Source organism: Rhinatrema bivittatum, chromosome 16 (genome assembly GCF_901001135.1).
Source record: "Rhinatrema bivittatum chromosome 16, aRhiBiv1.1, whole genome shotgun sequence".
NCBI classification, from domain to species: Eukaryota; Metazoa; Chordata; class Amphibia; order Gymnophiona; family Rhinatrematidae; genus Rhinatrema; species Rhinatrema bivittatum.
In genome coordinates this window covers 3,642,066-3,665,298 of record NC_042630.1, presented here as the reverse complement: position 1 = coordinate 3,665,298, position 23,233 = coordinate 3,642,066, and the positions used below count along the sequence as shown (strand labels likewise).

The following is a 23,233-nucleotide window of genomic DNA, read 5'->3' as shown; positions in this document are numbered from 1 at the left end:
TGTGTGCAGGGTTATAGGAGACCTGCCCTCTCCTCAGGCTGGGATCAGTGTGTGCAGGGTTATAGGAGACCTGCCCTCTCCTCATGCTGGGATCAGTGTGTGCAGGGTTATAGGAGACCTGCCCTCTCCTCAGGCTGGGATCAGTGTGTGCAGGGTTATAGGAGACCTGCCCTCTCCTCAGCCTGGGATCAGTGTGTGCAGGGTTATAGGAGACCTGCCCTCTCCTCAGGCTGGGATCAGTGTGTGCAGGGTTATAGGAGACCTGCCCTCTCCTCAGGCTGGGATCAGTGTGTGCAGGGTTATAGGAGACCTGCCCTCTCCTCAGGCTGGGATCAGTGTGTGCAGGGTTATAGGAGACCTGCCCTCTCCTCAGGCTGGGATCAGTGTGTGCAGGGTTATAGGAGACCTGCCCTCTCCTCAGGCTGGGATCAGTGTGTGCAGGGTTATAGGAGACCTGCCCTCTCCTCAGGCTGGGATCAGTGTGTGCAGGGTTATAGGAGACCTGCCCTCTCCTCAGGCTGGGATCAGTGTGTGCAGGGTTATAGGAGACCTGCCCTCTCCTCATGCTGGGATCAGTGTGTGCAGGGTTATAGGAGACCTGCCCTCTCCTCAGGCTGGGATCAGTGTGTGCAGGGTTATAGGAGACCTGCCCTCTCCTTAGGCTGGGATCAGTGTGTGCAGGGTTATAGGAGACCTGCCCTCTCCTCAGGCTGGGATCAGTGTGTGCAGGGTTATAGGAGACCTGCCCTCTCCTCAGGCTGGGATCAGTGTGTGCAGGGTTATAGGAGACCTGCCCTCTCCTCAGGCTGGGATCAGTGTGTGCAGGGTTATAGGAGACCTGCCCTCTCCTCAGGCTGGGATCAGTGTGTGCAGGGTTATAGGAGACCTGCCTCTCTCCTGAGGCTGGGATCAGTGTGTGCAGGGTTATAGGAGACCTGCCCTCTCCTCAGGCTGGGATCAGTGTGTGCAGGGTTATAGGAGACCTGCCCTCTCCTCAGGCTGGGATCAGTGTGTGCAGGGTTATAGGAGACCTGCTTCTCTCCTCAGGCTGGGATCAGTGTGTGCAGGGTTATAGGAGACCTGCCCTCTCCTCAGGCTGGGATCAGTGTGTGCAGGGTTATAGGAGACCTGCTCTCTCCTCAGGCTGGGATCAGTGTGTGCAGGGTTATAGGAGACCTGCCCTCTCCTCAGGCTGGGATCAGTGTGTGCAGGGTTATAGGAGACCTGCCCTCTCCTCAGGACTGGGAATCAGTGTGTGCAGGGTTATAGGAGACCTGCCCTCTCCTCAGGCTGGGATCAGTGTGTGCAGGGTTATAGGAGACCTGCCCTCTCCTCAGGCTGGGATCAGTGTGTGCAGGGTTATAGGAGACCTGCCCTCTCCTCAGACTGGGAACAGTGTGTGCAGGGTTATAGGAGACCTGCCCTCTCCTTAGGCTGGGATCAGTGTGTGCAGGGTTATAGGAGACCTGCCCTCTCCTCAGGCTGGGATCAGTGTGTGCAGGGTTATAGGAGACCTGCCCTCTCCTCAGACTGGGATCAGTGTGTGCAGGGTTAAAGGAGACCTGCCCTCTTCTCAGGCTGGGATCAGTGTGTGCAGGGTTATAGGAGACCTGCCCTCTCCTCAGGCTGGGATCAGTGTGTGCAGGGTTATAGGAGACCTGCCCTCTTCTCAGGCTGGGATCAGTGTGTGCAGGGTTATAGGAGACCTGCTCTCTCCTCAGGCTGGGATCAGTGTGTGCAGGGTTATAGGAGACCTGCCCTCTCCTTAGGCTGGGATCAGTGTGTGCAGGGTTATAGGAGACCTGCCCTCTCCTCATGCTGGGATCAGTGTGTGCAGGGTTATAGGAGACCTGCCCTCTCCTTAGGCTGGGATCAGTGTGTGCAGGGTTATAGGAGACCTGCCCTCTCCTCATGCTGGGATCAGTGTGTGCAGGGTTATAGGAGACCTGCCCTCTCCTCAGGCTGGGATCAGTGTGTGCAGGGTTATAGGAGACCTGCCCTCTCCTCATGCTGGGATCAGTGTGTGCAGGGTTATAGGAGACCTGCCCTCTCCTTAGGCTGGGATCAGTGTGTGCAGGGTTATAGGAGACCTGCCCTGTCCTCAGGCTGGGATCAGTGTGTGCAGGGTTATAGGAGACCTGCCCTCTCCTCAGGCTGGGATCAGTGTGTGCAGGGTTATAGGAGACCTGCCCTGTCCTCAGGCTGGGATCAGTGTGTGCAGGGTTATAGGAGACCTGCTCTCTCCTCAGGCTGGGATCAGTGTGTGCAGGGTTATAGGAGACCTGCTCTCTCCTCAGGCTGGGATCAGTGTGTGCAGGGTTATAGGAGACCTGCCCTCTCCTCATGCTGGGATCAGTGTGTGCAGGGTTATAGGAGACCTGCCCTCTCCTCAGGCTGGGATCAGTGTGTGCAGGGTTAAAGGAGACCTGCCCTCTTCTCAGGCTGGGATCAGTGTGTGCAGGGTTATAGGAGACCTGCCCTCTCCTCAGGCTGGGATCAGTGTGTGCAGGGTTAAAGGAGACCTGCCCTCTTCTCAGGCTGGGATCAGTGTGTGCAGGGTTATAGGAGACCTGCCCTCTCCTCAGGCTGGGATCAGTGTGTGCAGGGTTATAGGAGACCTGCCCTCTCCTCAGACTGGGATCAGTGTGTGCAGGGTTAAAGGAGACCTGCCCTCTCCTCAGGCTGGGATCAGTGTGTGCAGGGTTATAGGAGACCTGCCCTCTCCTTAGGCTGGGATCAGTGTGTGCAGGGTTAAAGGAGACCTGCCCTCTTCTCAGGCTGGGATCAGTGTGTGCAGGGTTATAGGAGACCTGCCCTCTCCTCATGCTGGGATCAGTGTGTGCAGGGTTATAGGAGACCTGCCCTCTCCTCATGCTGGGATCAGTGTGTACAGGGTTATAGGAGACCTGCCCTCTCCTTAGGCTGGGATCAGTGTGTGCAGGGTTATAGGAGACCTGCCCTGTCCTCAGGCTGGGATCAGTGTGTGCAGTGTATAAAGGAGACCTGCCCTCTCCTCATGCTGGGATCAGTGTGTGCAGGGTTAAAGGAGACCTGCCCTCTCCTTAGGCTGGGATCAGTGTGTGCAGGGTTATAGGAGACCTGCCCTCTCCTCAGGCTGGGATCAGTGTGTGCAGGGTTATAGGAGACCTGCCCTGTCCTCATGCTGGGATCAGTGTGTGCAGGGTTATAGGAGACCTGCCCTCTCCTCATGCTGGGATCAGTGTGTGCAGGGTTATAGGAGACCTGCCCTGTCCTCAGGCTGGGATCAGTGTGTGCAGGGTTATAGGAGACCTGCCCTCTCCTCAGGCTGGGATCAGTGTGTGCAGGGTTATAGGAGACCTGCCCTCTCCTCAGGCTGGGATCAGTGTGTGCAGGGTTATAGGAGACCTGCCCTCTCCTCAGGCTGGGATCAGTGTGTGCAGGGTTATAGGAGACCTGCCCTCTCCTCAGGCTGGGATCAGTGTGTGCAGGGTTATAGGAGACCTGCCCTCTCCTCAGGCTGGGATCAGTGTGTGCAGGGTTATAGGAGACCTGCCCTCTCCTCAGGCTGGGATCAGTGTGTGCAGGGTTATAGGAGACCTGCCCTCTCCTCAGGCTGGGATCAGTGTGTGCAGGGTTATAGGAGACCTGCCCTCTCCTCAGGCTGGGATCAGTGTGTGCAGGGTTATAGGAGACCTGCCCTCTCCTCAGGCTGGGATCAGTGTGTGCAGGGTTATAGGAGACCTGCCCTCTCCTCAGGACTGGGATCAGTGTGTGCAGGGTTATAGGAGACCTGCCCCTCTCCTCTCCTTAGGCTGGGATCAGTGTGTGCAGGGTTATAGGAGACCTGCCCTCTCCTCAGGCTGGGATCAGTGTGTGCAGGGTTATAGGAGACCTGCCCTCTCCTCAGGCTGGGATCAGTGTGTGCAGGGTTATAGGAGACCTGCCCTCTCCTCAGGCTGGGATCAGTGTGTGCAGGGTTATAGGAGACCTGCCCTCTCCTCATGCTGGGATCAGTGTGTGCAGGGTTATAGGAGACCTGCCCTCTCCTCAGGCTGGGATCAGTGTGTGCAGGGTTATAGGAGACCTGCCCTCTCCTCAGGCTGGGATCAGTGTGTGCAGGGTTATAGGAGACCTGCCCTCTCCTCAGGCTGGGATCAGTGTGTGCAGGGTTATAGGAGACCTGCCCTCTCCTCAGGCTGGGATCAGTGTGTGCAGGGTTATAGGAGACCTGCCCTCTCCTCAGGCTGGGATCAGTGTGTGCAGGGTTATAGGAGACCTGCTCTCTCCTCAGGCTGGGATCAGTGTGTGCAGGGTTATAGGAGACCTGCCCTCTCCTCAGGCTGGGATCAGTGTGTGCAGGGTTATAGGAGACCTGCCCTCTCCTCAGGCTGGGATCAGTGTGTGCAGGGTTATAGGAGACCTGCCCTCTCCTCAGGCTGGGATCAGTGTGTGCAGGGTTATAGGAGACCTGCCCTCTCCTCAGGCTGGGGTCAGTGTGTGCTGGGTTATAGGAGACCTGCCCTCTCCTCAGGCTGGGATCAGTGTGTGCAGGGTTATAGGAGACCTGCCCTCTCCTCAGGCTGGGATCAGTGTGTGCAGGGTTATAGGAGACCTGCCCTCTCCTCATGCTGGGATCAGTGTGTGCAGGGTTATAGGAGACCTGCCCTCTCCTCAGGCTGGGATCAGTGTGTGCAGGGTTATAGGAGACCTGCCCTCTCCTCAGGCTGGGATCAGTGTGTGCAGGGTTATAGGAGACCTGCTCTCTCCTCAGGCTGGGATCAGTGTGTGCAGGGTTATAGGAGACCTGCCCTCTCCTCAGGCTGGGATCAGTGTGTGCAGGGTTATAGGAGACCTGCCCTCTCCTCATGCTGGGATCAGTGTGTGCAGGGTTATAGGAGACCTGCCCTCTCCTCAGGCTGGGATCAGTGTGTGCAGGGTTATAGGAGACCTGCCCTCTCCTCAGGCTGGGATCAGTGTGTGCAGGGTTATAGGAGACCTGCCCTCTCGTCAGGCTGGGATCAGTGTGTGCAGGGTTATAGGAGACCTGCCCTCTCCTCAGGCTGGGATCAGTGTGTGCAGGGTTATAGGAGACCTGCCCTCTCCTCAGGCTGGGATCAGTGTGTGCAGGGTTATAGGAGACCTGCCCTCTCCTCAGGCTGGGATCAGTGTGTGCAGGGTTATAGGAGACCTGCCCTCTCCTCAGGCTGGGATCAGTGTGTGCAGGGTTATAGGAGACCTGCCCTCTCCTCAGGCTGGGATCAGTGTGTGCAGGGTTATAGGAGACCTGCCCTCTCCTCAGGCTGGGATCAGTGTGTGCAGGGTTATAGGAGACCTGCCCTCTCCTCAGGCTGGGATCAGTGTGTGCAGGGTTATAGGAGACCTGCCCTCTCCTCAGGCTGGGATCAGTGTGTGCAGGGTTATAGGAGACCTGCCCTCTCCTCAGGCTGGGATCAGTGTGTGCAGGGTTATAGGAGACCTGCCCTCTCCTCAGGCTGGGATCAGTGTGTGCAGGGTTATAGGAGACCTGCCCTCTCCTCAGGCTGGGATCAGTGTGTGCAGGGTTATAGGAGACCTGCCCTCTCCTCAGGCTGGGATCAGTGTGTGCAGGGTTATAGGAGACCTGCCCTCTCCTCAGGCTGGGATCAGTGTGTGCAGGGTTATAGGAGACCTGCCCTCTCCTCAGGCTGGGATCAGTGTGTGCAGGGTTATAGGAGACCTGCCCTCTCCTCAGGCTGGGATCAGTGTGTGCAGGGTTATAGGAGACCTGCCCTCTCCTCAGGCTGGGATCAGTGTGTGCAGGGTTATAGGAGACCTGCCCTCTCCTCAGGCTGGGATCAGTGTGTGCAGGGTTATAGGAGACCTGCCCTCTCCTCAGGCTGGGATCAGTGTGTGCAGGGTTATAGGAGACCTGCCCTCTCCTCAGGCTGGGATCAGTGTGTGCAGGGTTATAGGAGACCTGCCCTCTCCTCAGGCTGGGATCAGTGTGTGCAGGGTTATAGGAGACCTGCCCTCTCCTCAGGCTGGGATCAGTGTGTGCAGGGTTATAGGAGACCTGCCCTCTCCTCAGGCTGGGATCAGTGTGTGCAGGGTTATAGGAGACCTGCCCTCTCCTCAGGCTGGGATCAGTGTGTGCAGGGTTATAGGAGACCTGCCCTCTCCTCAGGCTGGGATCAGTGTGTGCAGGGTTATAGGAGACCTGCCCTCTCCTCAGGCTGGGATCAGTGTGTGCAGGGTTATAGGAGACCTGCCCTCTCCTCAGGCTGGGATCAGTGTGTGCAGGGTTATAGGAGACCTGCCCTCTCCTCAGGCTGGGATCAGTGTGTGCAGGGTTATAGGAGACCTGCCCTCTCCTCAGGCTGGGATCAGTGTGTGCAGGGTTATAGGAGACCTGCCCTCTCCTCAGGCTGGGATCAGTGTGTGCAGGGTTATAGGAGACCTGCCCTCTCCTCAGGCTGGGATCAGTGTGTGCAGGGTTATAGGAGACCTGCCCTCTCCTCAGGCTGGGATCAGTGTGTGCAGGGTTATAGGAGACCTGCCCTCTCCTCAGGCTGGGATCAGTGTGTGCAGGGTTATAGGAGACCTGCCCTCTCCTCAGGCTGGGATCAGTGTGTGCAGGGTTATAGGAGACCTGCCCTCTCCTCAGGCTGGGATCAGTGTGTGCAGGGTTATAGGAGACCTGCCCTCTCCTCAGGCTGGGATCAGTGTGTGCAGGGTTATAGGAGACCTGCCCTCTCCTCAGACTGGGATCAGTGTGTGCAGGGTTATAGGAGACCTGCCCTCTCCTCAGGCTGGGATCAGTGTGTGCAGGGTTATAGGAGACCTGCCCTCTCCTCAGGCTGGGATCAGTGTGTGCAGGGTTATAGGAGACCTGCCCTCTCTCAGGCTGGGATCAGTGTGTGCAGGGTTATAGGAGACCTGCCCTCTCCTCAGGCTGGGATCAGTGTGTGCAGGGTTATAGGAGACCTGCCCTCTCCTCAGGCTGGGATCAGTGTGTGCAGGGTTATAGGAGACCTGCCCTCTCCTCAGGCTGGGATCAGTGTGTGCAGGGTTATAGGAGACCTGCCCTCTCCTCAGGCTGGGATCAGTGTGTGCAGGGTTATAGGAGACCTGCCCTCTCCTCAGGCTGGGATCAGTGTGTGCAGGGTTATAGGAGACCTGCCCTCTCCTCAGGCTGGGATCAGTGTGTGCAGGGTTATAGGAGACCTGCCCTCTCCTCAGGCTGGGATCAGTGTGTGCAGGGTTATAGGAGACCTGCCCTCTCCTCAGGCTGGGATCAGTGTGTGCAGGGTTATAGGAGACCTGCCCTCTCCTCAGGCTGGGATCAGTGTGTGCAGGGTTATAGGAGACCTGCCCTCTCCTCAGGCTGGGATCAGTGTGTGCAGGGTTATAGGAGACCTGCCCTCTCCTCAGGCTGGGATCAGTGTGTGCAGGGTTATAGGAGACCTGCCCTCTCCTCAGGCTGGGATCAGTGTGTGCAGGGTTATAGGAGACCTGCCCTCTCCTCAGGCTGGGATCAGTGTGTGCAGGGTTATAGGAGACCTGCCCTCTCCTCAGGCTGGGATCAGTGTGTGCAGGGTTATAGGAGACCTGCCCTCTCCTCAGGCTGGGATCAGTGTGTGCAGGGTTATAGGAGACCTGCTCTCTCCTGAGGCTGGGATCAGTGTGTGCAGGGTTATAGGAGACCTGCCCTCTCCTCAGGCTGGGATCAGTGTGTGCAGGGTTATAGGAGACCTGCCCTCTCCTCATGCTGGGATCAGTGTGTGCAGGGTTATAGGAGACCTGCCCTCTCCTCAGGCTGGGATCAGTGTGTGCAGGGTTATAGGAGACCTGCTCTCTCCTCAGGCTGGGATCAGTGTGTGCAGGGTTATAGGAGACCTGCCCTCTCCTCCGGCTGGGATCAGTGTGTGCAGGGTTATAGGAGACCTGCCCTCTCCTTAGGCTGGGATCAGTGTGTGCAGGGTTATAGGAGACCTGCCCTCTCCTCAGACTGGGATCAGGGTGTGCAGGGTTATAGGAGACCTGCCCTCTCCTCAGGCTGGGATCAGTGTGTGCAGGGTTATAGGACGCCTGCCCTCTCCTTAGGCTGGGATCAGTGTGTGCAGGGTTATAGGAGACCTGCCCTCTCCTTAGGCTGGGATCAGTGTGTGCAGGGTTATAGGAGACCTGCCCTCTCCTTAGGCTGGGATCAGTGTGTGCAGGGTTATAGGAGACCTGCCCTCTCCTTAGGCTGGGATCAGTGTGTGCAGGGTTATAGGAGACCTGCCCTCTCCTCAGGCTGGGATCAGTGTGTGCAGGGTTATAGGAGACCTGTCCTCTCCTCATGCTGGGATCAGTGTGTGCAGGGTTATAGGAGACCTGCCCTCTCCTTAGGCTGGGATCAGTGTGTGCAGGGTTATAGGAGACCTGCCCTCTCCTTAGGCTGGGATCAGTGTGTGCAGGGTTATAGGAGACCCTTTCCTCCGGCATGAGGTGTGCTCTTCAGCTGTCCATGCTGTGTTCATGCTTCTCCACTAATCTCTCCTGGAGTGGGTGGCCACAGGGGCAGATAAGTGCCATGGGGGTCAGATGGCACTTATCTGCCCCTGTGGCCAGATATGGGGGCAGAGAGGGAGAGCACTGTCAGGACTCAGCCTTGGTGGGCTCGAGCTCTGGCTGGGGCAGAGAAAGACAGCGTAGAAGGAGCTCCATCAAACATTCCCTCTTCCTGTCAGGAGATCACGGCCTGGTTTTGCCCCGTTGCAGGCATGGAGTTGTAGTTCTGATTTTCTCTAGGGGACCTCAGTGAGGATAACCAGAACTGCAAATCCCTGAATGCAATGAGGGAAAACCAGGCCTAGATCAGCCTGTTTTCTGGCCTGGAATGAGTTGGTGACCCTAACAACAGCTCCAGCTTCCTCTTGGGGTGATGGAGGGGGAGGCACCATTCGCGAGCTGAGTTGTCTCTGTGCTCAACTCTAGAACCCCTAGGTTCCTCCTCCCAAAAGAAGGGCTCTGATTGGGTGATGCATTGCAGGTCTAGGGCTGTTCCTGTCACTCAGGGCCTGACTGGTTGCTTCTGTCTTGGCAGGGAATGAGGGTGTGGCTGTGGACTGGAAGGGGTTAAAGGAAGTGGACCAGATTAACATGGACAGCACCAGTTCCCTCCATGGGGGCAGCCTGCATAGGACTTCCACAGAGGTGAGTGACCACTAATGACCCCTCCATGGGGGCATCCTGTCCCGGATCTCCACAGAGGTGAGTGACCACTAATGACCCCTCCATGGGGGCATCCTGTCCCAGACCTCCACAGAGGTGAGTGACCACTAATGACCCCTCCGTGGGGGCATCCTGCATAGGACTTCCACAGAGGTGAGTGACCACTAATGACCCCTCCATGGGGGCATCCTGTCCCAGACCTCCACAGAGGTGAGTGACCACTAATGACCCCTCCATGGGGGCATCCTGTTCCAGACCTCCACAGAGGTGAGTGACCACTAATGACCCCTCCATGGGGGCATCCTGTCCCAGACCTCCACAGAGGTGAGTGACCACTAATGGCCCCTCCATGGAGGCATCCTGACCCAGACCTCCACAGAGGTGAGTGACCACTAATGACCCCTCCGTGGGGGCATCCTGTCCCAGACCTCCACAGAGGTGAGTGACCACTAATGACCCCTCCATGGGGGTATCCTGTCCCAGACCTCCACAGAGGTGAGTGACCACTAATGACCCCTCCATGGGGGCATCCTGTCCCAGACCTCCACAGAGGTGAGTGACCACTAATGACCCCTCCATGGGGGCATCCTGTCCCAGACCTCCACAGAGGTGAGTGACCACTAATGGCCCCTCCATGGAGGCATCCTGACCCAGACCTCCACAGAGGTGAGTGACCACTAATGACCCCTCCGTGGGGGCATCCTGCACCAGACCTCCACAGAGTTGAGTGACCACTAATGACCCCTCCGTGGGGGCATCCTGACCCAGACCTCCACAGAGGTGAGTGACCACTAATGGCCCCTCCATGGAGGCATCCTGACCCAGACCTCCACAGAGGTGAGTGACCACTAATGACCCCTCCGTGGGGGCATCCTGCACCAGACCTCCACAGAGTTGAGTGACCACTAATGACCCCTCCGTGGGGGCATCCTGTCCCAGACCTCCACAGAGGTGAGTGACCACTAATGACCCCTCCATGGGGGCATCCTGTCCCAGACCTCCACAGAGGTGAGTGACCACTAATGACCCCTCCATGGGGGCATCCTGTCCCAGACCTCCACAGAGATGAGTGACCACTAATGACCCCTCCATGGGGGCATCCTGACCCAGACCTCCACAGAGGTGAGTGACCACTAATGACCCCTCCATGGGGGCATCCTGTCCCAGACCTCCACAGAGGTGAATGACCCCTAATGACCCTGACCCTCTTCTTGCTCCCTCCATGCCCGCGAGTGACTCCCTAAGGTTACTGGTTGACTCCTGGAGGACCGGCCTGTCTTTGTGTGCCATGGAGTCAGGTGCTCACCTTGTTTGAGGCTTCCACTCCCTTCCCGTCTCCCCTCTGTATTGCAGTCTGTCTCTCTCTCTAGACGTGTATATATCTCTATATCTGTGGTACCCTGGGGACAGATGTCTCTTCCTCGTGTCTCTGATCCCTGCTTCTCTCTGTGTTGCAGTCTGTCTCTCTCTCTCGACGTGTGTATATCTCTATATCTGTGGTACCCTGGGGACAGATGTCTCGTCCTCGTGTCTCTGATCCCTGCTTCTCTCTGTGTTGCAGTCTGTCTCTCTCTCTCGACGTGTGTATATCTCTATATCTGTGGTACCCTGGGGACAGACGTCTCGTCCTCGTGTCTCTGATCCCTGCTTCTCTCTGTGTTGCAGTCTGTCTCTCTCTCTCGACGTGTGTATATCTCTATATCTGTGGTACCCTGGGGACAGATGTCTCTTCCTCGTGTCTCTGATCCCTGCTTCTCTCTGTGTTGCAGTCTGTCTCTCTCTCTAGACGTGTGTATATCTCTATATCTGTGGTACCCTGGGGACAGACGTCTCTTCCTCGTGTCTCTGATCCCTGCTTCTCTGTGTTGCAGTCTGTCTCTCTCTCTAGACGTGTGTATATCTCTATATCTGTGGTACCCTGGGGACAGACGTCTCTTCCTCGTGTCTCTGATCCCTGCTTCTCTCTGTCTTGCAGTCTGTCTCTCTCTCTAGACGTGTGTATATCTCTATATCTGTGGTACCCTGGGGACAGACGTCTCGTCCTCGTGTCTCTGATCCCTGCTTCTCTCTGTGTTGCAGTCTGTCTCTCTCTCTAGACGTGTGTATATCTCTATATCTGTGGTACCCTGGGGACAGACGTCTCTTCCTCGTGTCTCTGATCCCTGCTTCTCTCTGTGTTGCAGTCTGTCTCTCTCTCTAGACGTGTGTATATCTCTATATCTGTGGTACCCTGGGGACAGATGTCTCTTCCTCTTGTCTCTGATCCCTGCTTCTCTCTGTGTTGCAGTCTGTCTCTCTCTCTAGACGTGTGTATATCTCTATATCTGTGGTACCCTGGGGACAGACGTCTCTTCCTCGTGTCTCTGATCCCTGCTTCTCTGTGTTGCAGTCTGTCTCTCTCTCTAGACGTGTGTATATCTCTATATCTGTGGTACCCTGGGGACAGATGTCTCTTCCTCTTGTCTCTGATCCCTGCTTCTCTCTGTGTTGCAGCAAACGCGGACAGATTTCTCCTGGGATGGGATAAATGTGAGTCTTTGAATGTTGTCGCTCCTTTGTTCCACTTCCTTTCTCCGTCCCTCCTCCTATGTCCCCGACCCCCTTCCAGCTCTCACTCTCTCTGTGTCCGTCTCTCTGCAGCTCTCCATGGAAGATACCACCTCCATCCTCCCCAGGCTCAAACGCAATTCCAACGCTTACGGAATAGGGGCCCTGGCAAAGTCCTCATTCAGTGGTGAGAAATCCCCTCGTCTGTCCATCAGGCTAAGCAAGACACTGTGCTTAACCCTGTCCATCTGTTTCTGCCAACATTACTTCCCTCTCACATTGCCTCTTTCTGCTCCAAAACTTAATATTTTATAATTATGCCGAAAGCTTGTGCAGTATCGTACGAGGCGTTATTATATCGATACAGCACAGAGAGTGCGCGCGGGCCATTCGAGGCAGTATTATATTTATACAATGCTGACTGTGTGCAGGGCCATTCGAGGCGTTAATATATTTATACAATGCTGACTGTGTGCAGGGCCGTTCAAGGTGTTAATATATTTATACAATGCTGACTGTGTGCAGGGCCGTTCGAGGCAGTATTATATTTATACAATGCTGACTGTGTGCAGGGCCATTCGAGGCGTTAATATATTTATACAATGCTGACTGTGTGCAGGGCCGTTCAAGGTGTTAATATATTTATACAATGCTGACTGTGTGCAGGGCCGTTCGAGGCAGTATTATATTTATACAATGCTGACTGTGTGCAGGGCCATTCGAGGCGTTAATATATTTATAGAATGCTGACTGTGTGCAGGGCCGTTCGAGGCGTTAATATATTTATACAATGCTGACTGTGTGCAGGGCCGTTCAAGGCGTTAATATATTTATACAATGCTGACTGTGTGCAGGGCCGTTCAAAGCGTTAATATATTTATACAATGCTGACTGTGTGCAGGGCCGTTCAAGGCGTTAATATATTTATACAATGCTGACTGTGTGCAGGGCCGTTCAAGGTGTTAATATATTTATACAATGCTGACTGTGTGCAGGGCCGTTCGAGGCGTTAATATATTTATACAATGCTGACTGTGTGCAGGGCCATTCGAGGCAGTATTATATTTATACAATGCTGACTGTGTGCAGGGCCATTCAAGGCGTTAATATATTTATACAATGCTGACTGTGTGCAGGGCCATTCGAGGCAGTATTATATTTATACAATGCTGACTGTGTGCAGGGCCGTTCAAGGCGTTAATATATTTATACAATGCTGTGTGCAGGGCCATTCAAGGTGTTAATATATTTATACAATGCTGACTGTGTGCAGGGCCGTTCAAGGTGTTAATATATTTATACAATACTGACTGTGTGCAGGGCCGTTCAAGGTGTTAATATATTTATACAATGCTGACTGTGTGCAGGGTCATGCAAGGTGTTAATATATTTATACAATGCTGACTGTGTGCAGGGCCGTTCAAGGTGTTAATATATTTATACAATGCTGACTGTGTGCAGGGCCGTTCAAGGTGTTAATATATTTATACAATGCTGACTGTGTGCAGGGCCGTTCAAGGTGTTAATATATTTATATAATGCTGACTGTGTGCAGGGTCATGCAAGGTGTTAATATATTTATACAATGCTGACTGTGTGCAGGGCCGTTCAAGGTGTTAATATATTTATACAATGCTGACTGTGTGCAGGGCCGTTCAAGGTGTTAATATATTTATACAATGCTGACTGTGTGCAGGGCCGTTCAAGGTGTTAATATATTTATACAATGCTGACTGTGTGCAGGGCCATTCAAGGTGTTAATATATTTATACAATGCTGACTGTGTGCAGGGCCGTTCAAGGTGTTAATATATTTATACAATGCTGACTGTGTGCAGGGCCATTCAAGGTGTTAATATATTTATACAATGCTGACTGTGTGCAGGGCCGTTCAAGGTGTTAATATATTTATACAATGCTGACTGTGTGCAGGGCCGTTCAAGGTGTTAATATATTTATACAATGCTGACTGTGTGCAGGGCCATTCAAGGTGTTAATATATTTATACAATGCTGACTGTGTGCAGGGCCGTTCAAGGTGTTAATATATTTATACAATGCTGACTGTGTGCAGGGCCGTTCGAGGCAGTATTATATTTATACAATGCTGACTGTGTGCAGGGCCGTTCAAGGTGTTAATATATTTATATAATGCTGACTGTGTGCAGGGTCATGCAAGGTGTTATGGGGCAGATTTTAAAACCTGCGCATGGGCGCAGGTTTGTTTGCGCAACCCTGCGCAAACAAATCTATGCCCGATTTTATAACTTGCGCGCAAGTTATAAAATCCAGGGTGGGCGCGCGCAGGGGGGTGCACAATTGTTCGACTTGTGCGCGCCGAGCCGCGCAGCCTCCCTCCGTTCCCTCCGAGGCTGCTCCGAAATCAGAACGGCCTTGGAGGGAACTTTCCTTCCGCTCCCCCCACCTTCCCCTCCCTTTCCCCTACCTAACCCGCCCCCCAGCCCTACCTAGAACCCCCCCCTTACCTTTGTTGACGAAGTAACTTACGAGGGCGGCCGTCATGGCCGCTGTGCCTGGAGGCTCAGGCCCCGCCCCCGCCGCTTTCTGCAAGCCCCGGGACATACGCGCGTCCCCGAGCCTCTGCAAAACAGGCTCGGCGCGCGCAGGGGTTTATTTTTTGTTTTTTTTCTATTTCTACTTTGTTGAATTTCTCAGACATTCTTACAATGGAAAAGAAAGGTAAATGAAAAAGCAGGCTCAGCATTCTACTTCAAGAAACAAAAAACGTAGGCAAGTACAGCGCTTGCTATTCCAAAAAGTCCACAATAAAGGGGAGCCTAATAAAAAGAAAAATATTATTTACGAATAACCATTGAATATATCAGAGAGTTTCATAAGATCCAACTCACATCTATCTCACTCCCTCATCCGCCTTCATCAGTAAGGAAAACTTCCAGGTTAGGAGGTTCAAGAAGCACAAACTTATTTCTCTGATAGGTCACAAGACATTCACAAGGACATTTGAGAAAAAATGTTGCGCCAAGGGCTTAACACCCTTTGTCTCATGAGAAGAAATTGTCTCCCCCTGTGCTGTGCATTCCGAGACTCATCAGGGAAAACCTGAACCGCTTTGCCACAAAAGGAAAAATTCTTATTTTTAAACTACTTTTGCAGTACAAGATTTTTATCCTGCTCTAGACCAAAAGCCACAACTAATGTGGCTCTTGTGGCAATTTCATCTGTTGAAGCCTCTAAAAAGGATGTTAAGTTAGGGCTTTTTTCACTCAAAATATCAATACCTCCTTCGGGTTCTGTAGTTTCCCTCCTAAAGTTAGATACGTAATACATTTAAGATATCAAAAGATCATTAGAGATACAAAGTATCTCGTTGACATATTTTCTAAACAGTTCCTGAGGAGATAATAATCTTGTGTATGGAAAATTTAAAAAACGCAAGTTCTTGCTACGCAAACAATTTTCCAAACTCTCTATCTTCTTATACATTATCATAGTGTCTTTTGTAAAAGTAGTCCCCGTTGCTTGCAAAGATGTTATTTGTGAGCCCATTGCTAGATTAGAGGCTTCAAATTGACCTAATCTTTTACCAAGATCTTACATTTTTCCTTTAACTTCAGTGGAGAAGATGGTGGACTGAGTTATGGATTGGGAAACCATCCTTTGTGATGGCTTTCTAAACATCTACTAGAGAGATATTTTCAGGCACCAGTATTTCCTCTGTGGCCTGATCTAGAGACTTTTGTCCATTTTCCTTGGTTGTTATTCCTTCCCTTAATTCAGGGGTATTCAATACACTTACCCCTTCATATTCGGGAGTATCGTTGGATTACTGGTCCTGGGCGGGACTTGCAGTAGCCCCCGATGAAAAAGAGATCTCTTGAGCAACTTCCTTAGAGGTCTGACTCCCACTTCGAATGATGTGGGTATCCATTGGACCCTTCAGTTCTTTACCCAACAGCGTTGAAGTTGAGACTTTGATTTTCCTCTTTTTACCCATCAGGGAATACAACCGGGCATTTTTTTCAAATTTTCCCCTAGGGGCGCGCCCCTTTGGCAGCGTGCCGGCGGCTGCGCGCCACTGTGTGTCTCCTTAAATCGGCACAGCAAGCGTCTGTTGTTCATGACATCAAGGGGGGGATGGGAGTCACGATGTTCCGCTCACCAAACGCATTCAATCCCAGCTGCCCTTCCTCCTTTCGGAGCGTCTCTCTCCAGGTAGGCTCCCCGCGCAGGGTTTTTTTTTAAGGGTTACGCGCGTAACCCTTTTAAAATCCGCCCCTATATTTATACACTGCTGACTGTGTGCAGGGCCGTTCAAGGTGTTAATATATTTATACAATGCTGACAGTGTGCTCAGGGCCATACAAGTCATTATTATATTTATACAGCACTGATGGTGTCTGTGGGGCCATACGAGGTGTTATTATTATTTATACAGCCCTGATGGTGTGTGCGGGGCCATACGAGGTGTTATTATTATTTATACAGCCCTGATGCTGTGTGCGGGGCCATACGAGGTGTTATTATTATTTATACAGCCCTGATGCTGTGTGCGGGGCCATACGAGGTGTTATTATTATTTATACAGCCCTGATGGTGTCTGTGGGGCCATACGAGGTGTTATTATTATTTATACAGCCCTGATGCTGTGTGCGGGGCCATACGAGGTGTTATTATTATTTATACAGCCCTGATGGTGTGTGCGGGGCCATACGAGGTGTTATTATTATTTATACAGCCCTGATGGTGTGTGCGGGGCCATACGAGGTGCTATTATTATTTATACAGCCCTGATATTGTGTGCAGGGCCATACGAGGTGTTATTCTAGTACAGAGAGTAGACAGCATGCTGAGGGCTATATGAGGTGTATACGGAGATGCAGTTGTAACTTTTTTTTCTGCTGGGTAACGCTGTCTTGTGGTTTGTACCCTCCCATTTCTCGGTGCAGGAATCTCCCGCACGATGAAAGACCGTGTTACCAAGCCAACGGCCATGGGCTCGGGCCGCGTTGCTCACATGATTGAGTGGCAGGGCTGGGGGAAGCCGGCGCAGCCCCTGCAGCAGAACCCGCACGAGACAGCGCGGATGGACGTGGACGCGTATTCTGACCTCAGCGATGGAGAGAAGGAGGCGCGGTTCCTGGCCGGTATGAGCCGAACGGGCTCACACATTTATCAATATTGCTGATTAATATTATTCAAATATTAGTCTTCTTTTTTCCTCTCATTTATATATATATAGATATATATATATATATATATATATATATATATATATATATATATATCAAGAGATTATTTGTTGCGTTAATTTAAAACAGCATTAATATTTATATGATCTAACAAGTATTTGTATTAGATTTTTAAAGAAAGTAATGCCGGCAGGATTATTATTTTAGTAGCATTAATAGCAGTTTTCTAATATTGATATCTTATTGATAATGTTTTGATATCAATGTAAATAATCTGCTATGTCTGCACTGTACAAGTCACGGTTACTCAGCTTTCCATGGAGCTGTCCTGCCCTCCAGTGGTGGCTCTGTATATTGCAGGAGTATATTCCCTCTCGATTTCCTCCTGGGCTGGGGGTGAGGGACCTGGCAGGGGTGGTGGTGGTGGTTCTGAGATATCCGAAAGGGTCTCACATGCTATTTCTTCCTCCCCTTCCATCTAAGGGGTGATGCAGCAGTTTGCAATCTCAGAGGCGACGCTCATGGCCTGGTCCTCCATGGAGGGAGAGGAGATGAGCGTGAACTCCAACCAGGATACGGTGGGGGCGCCTGAAAGCGACAACTACCAGGAGCTGATGGAGAACCAGGGTAACGTTCCTAATTGCACGTACGGGCCTGGAGAAAGGCAGACACGGAGGGGGGCGGGCAGAGGGCGTCTCTCCTGGTCTCACTGCCTTTTCTCTCCGTTGCTTGCAGATAACCTTGCTCAGACTCAGTCTGGCAGCTGGCCCCACTCTTACGTCTCCCAGGGCTTGTACTGCCTGGGCTCCTCCGATGCCTGGGAGCCGAGCGACCAGTCCTTGATGACCTCCCCTGCCGCGGGTTCCCTTGCCGGCCAGAACTTTGAGGAGAACCAGCAGAACCTCCTCCTCCAGCAGCAGCAGCAGCAGCAGCAGACCCTGCAGAGCACCGGCTTGGTGGACGTGTGGCAGTCCCAGCCCGCGCCTTGCACCACCGTCGAGCCCGCCAGCGTGCAGGTGGGGGTCCACGCCGAGGAGGAGCAGGACCTGCCTGTGGACAAAGCCCCTCTGCTTAGCCAGAAGCCATCCCCGGAGGAGGACGACGCCGTGTGCCGAGACCTGGAGCCGCTGTCGCCGCGCGAGGAGCCCGACCGAGCCGTCCTGGGCCGCAAGGTCTCCGACGTGACCTCGTCCGGCGTGCAGTCCTTTGACGAGGAAGACGGCGAGAGCAACAACTGAGGGGAGCGAGCCTCCTTCCGCCCACCATCGTGCAAAAACCACATCAAAGTTTACATGAGGGACCTGCGCTTCTTGTGCCGTCACTGCGGGGGCTCGCCCTGCCCCATAGCTTCTTGGGTCACCCCCTCCGATTCCATTGGGTTATCCTGACGCTTGCCGGGGCCGTTCTGAGCCAGAGGCGGGATCTGTCCTGGGGATCAGGGTTGCGGGAAGTCCTCCTCCTCCTCCTCCTTCATGTGCAACCCCCCACATTCCCCTCTCCCGAGGCTTTCTCTCTCCTCCCTGCGTTCTCGTCTCCCACCAGTGGCCACCTTAGCACTCCCAGCTCCGCCCCTGGAAATCCAGGCTTCTCCCAACCTTCAAAAGGAGCAGGGGGTAGTCTTCTCGATTCTCCTCTCAGCTTTAGAAGAGGCTCCGCCCCCCCACGGGACCTGTTGAAATGGGGAAGGGCGAATGCTGGCGGGGGACGGCTCTTTGTGGGGGGGGGGGGTTTCACTCAGATGCCAAAATAGGGAGGAATCGGAAACCACTGGAGGCTTTCTGTCCTCCATGGGTTCCCTTTCACGTCTTGGGGGGATGCAGATCTGGAGTTCATCTTTCCACCTTCTTGCACTGACGTTTTCTTCCCTGGCTTCCTTTCTCTGTCCCTGACCAGCTCGGGGTTCGGCCTCCCCGCCTGCTGTTCTGCTTCTGCCTGAAGGAGATTGGAAGAAGGCCTTCTACCTGAATCCCATTCTGGGGCGCTGAGCCCCGGGTGGGAAAGGCAAGACGACATTTGGTTCAGAAAAAAGCCCTGAGTTTGGTACCGGGATGGGGGGGGGGGGGTGGTGGTAGAGAAGCTACGGGGAACGCATTTGCTGTGCCTTTTGATGGCAGCCAGCCAGAAGTCTCCAGAGGGCATTAAGGGTCGGGCGGCCTCCCTCTCCATGTGCTAGTGATGCGTTTTGTTTTGTTTTCCCAGAAAATCAGCCTTGCGTGTGCTGTGAAATTCAGGATGGCGAGGGGGACAATAAAAGGAGGCCTGGGAATGTAGGTGCATTAGCCAGAGCAACATGGAGTCCTGACTCCTAACCAGCGCAGGCCCTGGCCAGAAAGTTAATGCCTTTCTGTTTCTTTATAAAATGGCCGCCAGAGGAAAGGACGTCCAGGGTTGTGATTGGCTGGGCAGCACCACATGACCAAACTTGGAGACCTTCTTGATGTGCCCACAGGTTTTTGGCAAGGGGCAGCCCAAATGGCAGGAAAGCTCTTATGGTGCCTGATAACAGCAGAAGGTGAAGTAGGGCCCCACCAGGACGTGGATGGAGACCGTGAAGCCTATAGTGAGAAACATTGTTGGAAAAAGAAGAATGTGCTGTATTGTTTTGTTTTTCAACAATAATCTTGGGACTTTTTTTTTTTCAAGTGCAGTCACATGCTCCAGGGTTGTGCGTTAAAAGGGCTTTGACTCTTCCTGGGTGCCCAGAGTAGTGAGGCAGCTTGCGGCCCTCCAGGGCCAGGCCTTGAAATCCACAGAATAGCCTGGAGGGCCTGAGCAGCGTGATTGGTGCAGAAGCATCACATGACCGTGCGTTTCATCTCCCTGAAACGAAGGACTCCCAGCCTGGTCGCGCTGATGCTGTCACTGCGCCAGTTTATAGCACAAAAGTCCACCATCCAGTTTTCACCTCCTGCCTTCCTTAAATGAGCTGCTTAAGAGACACCGCCTCTCATTTCTCTGCAGAATTATTATTACTTTTTTCTAACATGGAAGGAACATCTTCGCCAGACAGGATTGCTCTCCCGCTGCCGTCATGCGCTCCCTTTACCACGACTCCCGCTGCAGTGGCAGCACAGACTTGAAGGGTAACATTTTACCATTGTTTTATGTTTGAAATTTGCAGCCCTGCCTCCAAAGGAGGCGTAATCCCGCCACAGGGACAGCAGCACAATACTTTCACAGCTTGGGAGAATTTTAATAGGAGGCTACAGAGCACTGAAATGAGCCAGCAACGCAGATTAATGCAAGCTTGAGCCTTAGCTCTTGTGCAAGAATCCGATTTAACACAATGCACCAAACCCTGCTGGAAAAATCCAGAACACAATTAGGAGAGAGGAAAACATTTAACGAGAATTCACCCCCATGGCCTTTAAAGAAGCTGAGCTATTTATGATCTTCTAAGTATTGATGTGCATGTTTCTCGGTTCTTATGCTTCCTCTTTTGGTCTTACTCCTAGGTCTCCTTTCTTTTTTAATCCTTTTTTTTTTTATACATATAAAGTTGCACAAATCTCCTTCCCCAAGAGACTTCTTCAGCTCTCTGTGCTGTACTCATAGTCTTCGTGTATCAGCCTGCATGAGTCTCTTGAAGATGCGTTCTTCAGCTCTCTGTGCTGTATTCATGCTTTACGTGCATCAGTGTGACGCCTGCATGGGGCTCTGATGAGGATCTGCTCTTCAGCTGTCTGTGCTGTATTCATGCTTTACGTGCATCAGTGTGACGCCTGCATGGGGCTCTGATGAGGAGCTGCTCTTCAGCTGTCTGTGCTGTATTCATGATTTACATGCATCAGTGTGACGCCTGCATGGGGCTCTGATGAAGATCTGCTCTTCAGCTGTCTGTGCTGTATTCATGCTTTATGTGTATCAGTGTGTAGCCTGCATGGGGCTCTGAGGAAGATCTGCTCTTCAGCTGTCTGTGCTGTATTCATGCTTTACATGTATCAGTGTAAAGCCTGCATGGGGCTCTGATGAGGATCTATTCTTCAGCTGTCCGTGCTGTATTCATGCTTTACGTGTATCAGTGTGACTCCTGCATGGGGCTCTGGTAATGGTCAGCACAGCGGTTCCTCCCCACCCCTCCCTCACCAGTTTACACAGACGCATAAGAACAGGGGCAGCTACCTAAGAGAAATTTCCTTTATAAGCTCTAAAATCTCTCTTCTAGGAATTAGTGGGAAAGAGAGAAAGGAAGTTTCTGAATGAGTTGAGGGGCTTCTGCCATCCAATTTATCTTAAAACACTTTTGTCTCCAAAATTGAGAGTAAACCAAAATATCACAGAATGAGCTGAGGACCTGCTGAAATTTAAGAGTTGGAAATTAAAAAAAAAAAAAATCCTTCTCCAACCCCTGCAGAAAATCCTTTCTGGTTTTATTCTGGAAATTTAACGTAAAAAACCCCCTGATTTTCTTTTAAGTGTGCCAGCCACCCGTTCTGGGTGCGATTTGGCACGTGAAAGGTCTTACGCCTGTGCCCTACACCCAGACTCCCTTTTATAGACTGACCGCAAAAAATACCAGAGCGGGACATGAAACCTCCAAAATGACCACACACCCCCCCCCCCCCAGCCAAGTGGTGATCTCTTTCTGCAAATGGATCTGTGGGGCGGGCGTTTCTCAGAGGGACGGAGGGACGGGGGGCAGAGTTTGGGTGCCCTGTGGACGTGCATGGAAGCCAAGGAAAGGTTAGGAGAAACGGCAGCTGAAGCTGCTTTCTTACACAGCACGTGGGCAGGGTGGAGGCTGAGGCTGCCAGTGGCAACGCTTGTGCTTGCCTTCGCTTACAATGTGGTCCCTGTAGGCCGGCTTTGACTGAGAATGCTTTGCAGACGTTTAGGCAAACTTTGGCACCGATTTGCAATCATCGTGAATGGCTTGTCGTGCCGCTCACCCCCAGTAAAAGGCAGAAACGGGGCACAACCCCCTTAGTAAGACGACCCTCTCGGGATGCTATGGCTCCAGCCTTGGAGAGGGAGATCCGTGCAAGCTGCACCGCATTGTGGATAACCAGCAAATAAATATGCCAGAGCCTAATGTCAGCAAGGTCAGTGCTTGACCACAGTCAGCAGGTGTTATAATGAGAATGGCCGGTCATGGCCTGACTCCCTTAGTCCCCGCCATGACCTGCAAGCAGAGACCATTGTCACAGCAGGGTGAGATGCCCAGGCACATCCCACTGCATCTGCTCTCCGGAGGGACCGGAAGAGTCCACTTCCTTGCAGTGAGTTGGATGAGCTTCTGGGGTGACTTGACTGAAAGTAGGACTTCAGCTCAGCCCTCTTCAAATGCCACGGATTTGGGGCAATTATCTCTATGTGGTGATCCAGAAGGCCCCCCCCCCCCCCCCCCCCCCGTGTCCACAAGGGAGTCAGGAGGCAGAAGAGGAGCAAACGCCTGGACGCAGCAGCCGTCTGACTGGGAATCTCAGCAGCAGCCACTGAAGCCCGAGAGACTCTTTAACCTATAGGGATCTGTGCAAATTCCAGCTCGCAGTGCCCAGCTGACCCCTCTGACCAGGGGACCTGCAACCCCAGCGCACGGCCCAGCCTGGTCAGAAAGGGCCTGCTGCTTACCAGGTGCATTATACCCTGAGTTCAGAGGTCACCATGGACGGCTGCTCCTCTCGCAAATGTCCTTCCCCACCACCAGGGGAGGGAGGGAGAGACAGAAGTTAGCAAGCAGCCCATTTCAAACAAATCCAAGAAAATTCTCTTTCGCTCAGCGCACAGTTAAGCTCTGGAATTCATTGCCAGAGGACGTGGTTACAGCAGTTAGTGTAACTGGGTTTAAAAAAGGTTTGGATGAGTTCCTAGAGGTTAAATCTGTAAACTGCTGTTAATAAATAAGGAATAGTGGCATGGGGTGTATTTAATGTTTGGGATCCTGCCAGGTCCTTGTGACTTGCATTGGCGACTGTTGGACGCAGGCTCCCGCATTCTCATCGGGGTCTGAGAATGCAGGAGCCTTTTTTTTACTCATTAAGAAAGAAAGCTGCTTTTCAGATGAAGGGGGAGTCGTAGGACTCATGGGAAGAAAGGGTGGGGAGAGACAACAGTCACCAGCAGAAGTGAGGGGCTTCAGCTTTTGGGGTGGGATTTGCATGCAGAGCCTTGCATGAATTATCTATTTTTTTTACTTTTAGTGAGGGAACCTCCCTCCCAGCTATTTGACAGCTGCTCGCCCCACGTAAGGGGGGGAGATTCGGAAGAGCTCCCCCAGGGGGGACACCCCAGCTCACATCACAGCTGCATTTGGGGGTGAGGTCATGTGACGCTCGCTGCAGGGGTCGGTTTTTAACGAAGGCCCATTAGAGCTGAGGTGTGGGCAGGTAGAAAGGGCAGG

At 52.8% G+C, this 23,233-nt stretch overlaps 1 protein-coding gene across 3 annotated transcripts in view; it reads left to right on the top strand.

Moving 5' to 3' along the window:
• FAM131B (family with sequence similarity 131 member B) overlaps positions 1–20,591 on the top strand; it is a 38,573-nt gene extending 17,982 nt beyond the window's left edge. For 2 of the 3 annotated variants that reach the window (XM_029581408.1, XM_029581406.1), the window contains exons 2-7: positions 9,050–9,159; positions 11,671–11,706; positions 11,818–11,911; positions 16,651–16,848; positions 17,377–17,520; positions 17,629–20,591. In XM_029581408.1, coding sequence (XP_029437268.1) covers positions 9,106–9,159; positions 11,671–11,706; positions 11,818–11,911; positions 16,651–16,848; positions 17,377–17,520; positions 17,629–18,131 — 1,029 coding nt within the window. In that variant the 5' untranslated portion in view covers positions 9,050–9,105 and the 3' untranslated portion in view covers positions 18,132–20,591. The remainder of the gene's footprint in view (positions 1–9,049; positions 9,160–11,670; positions 11,707–11,817; positions 11,912–16,650; positions 16,849–17,376; positions 17,521–17,628) is intronic. The other variant, XM_029581407.1, reaches the window with a different exon arrangement.
• Positions 20,592–23,233: the final 2,642 nt, after the last annotated feature.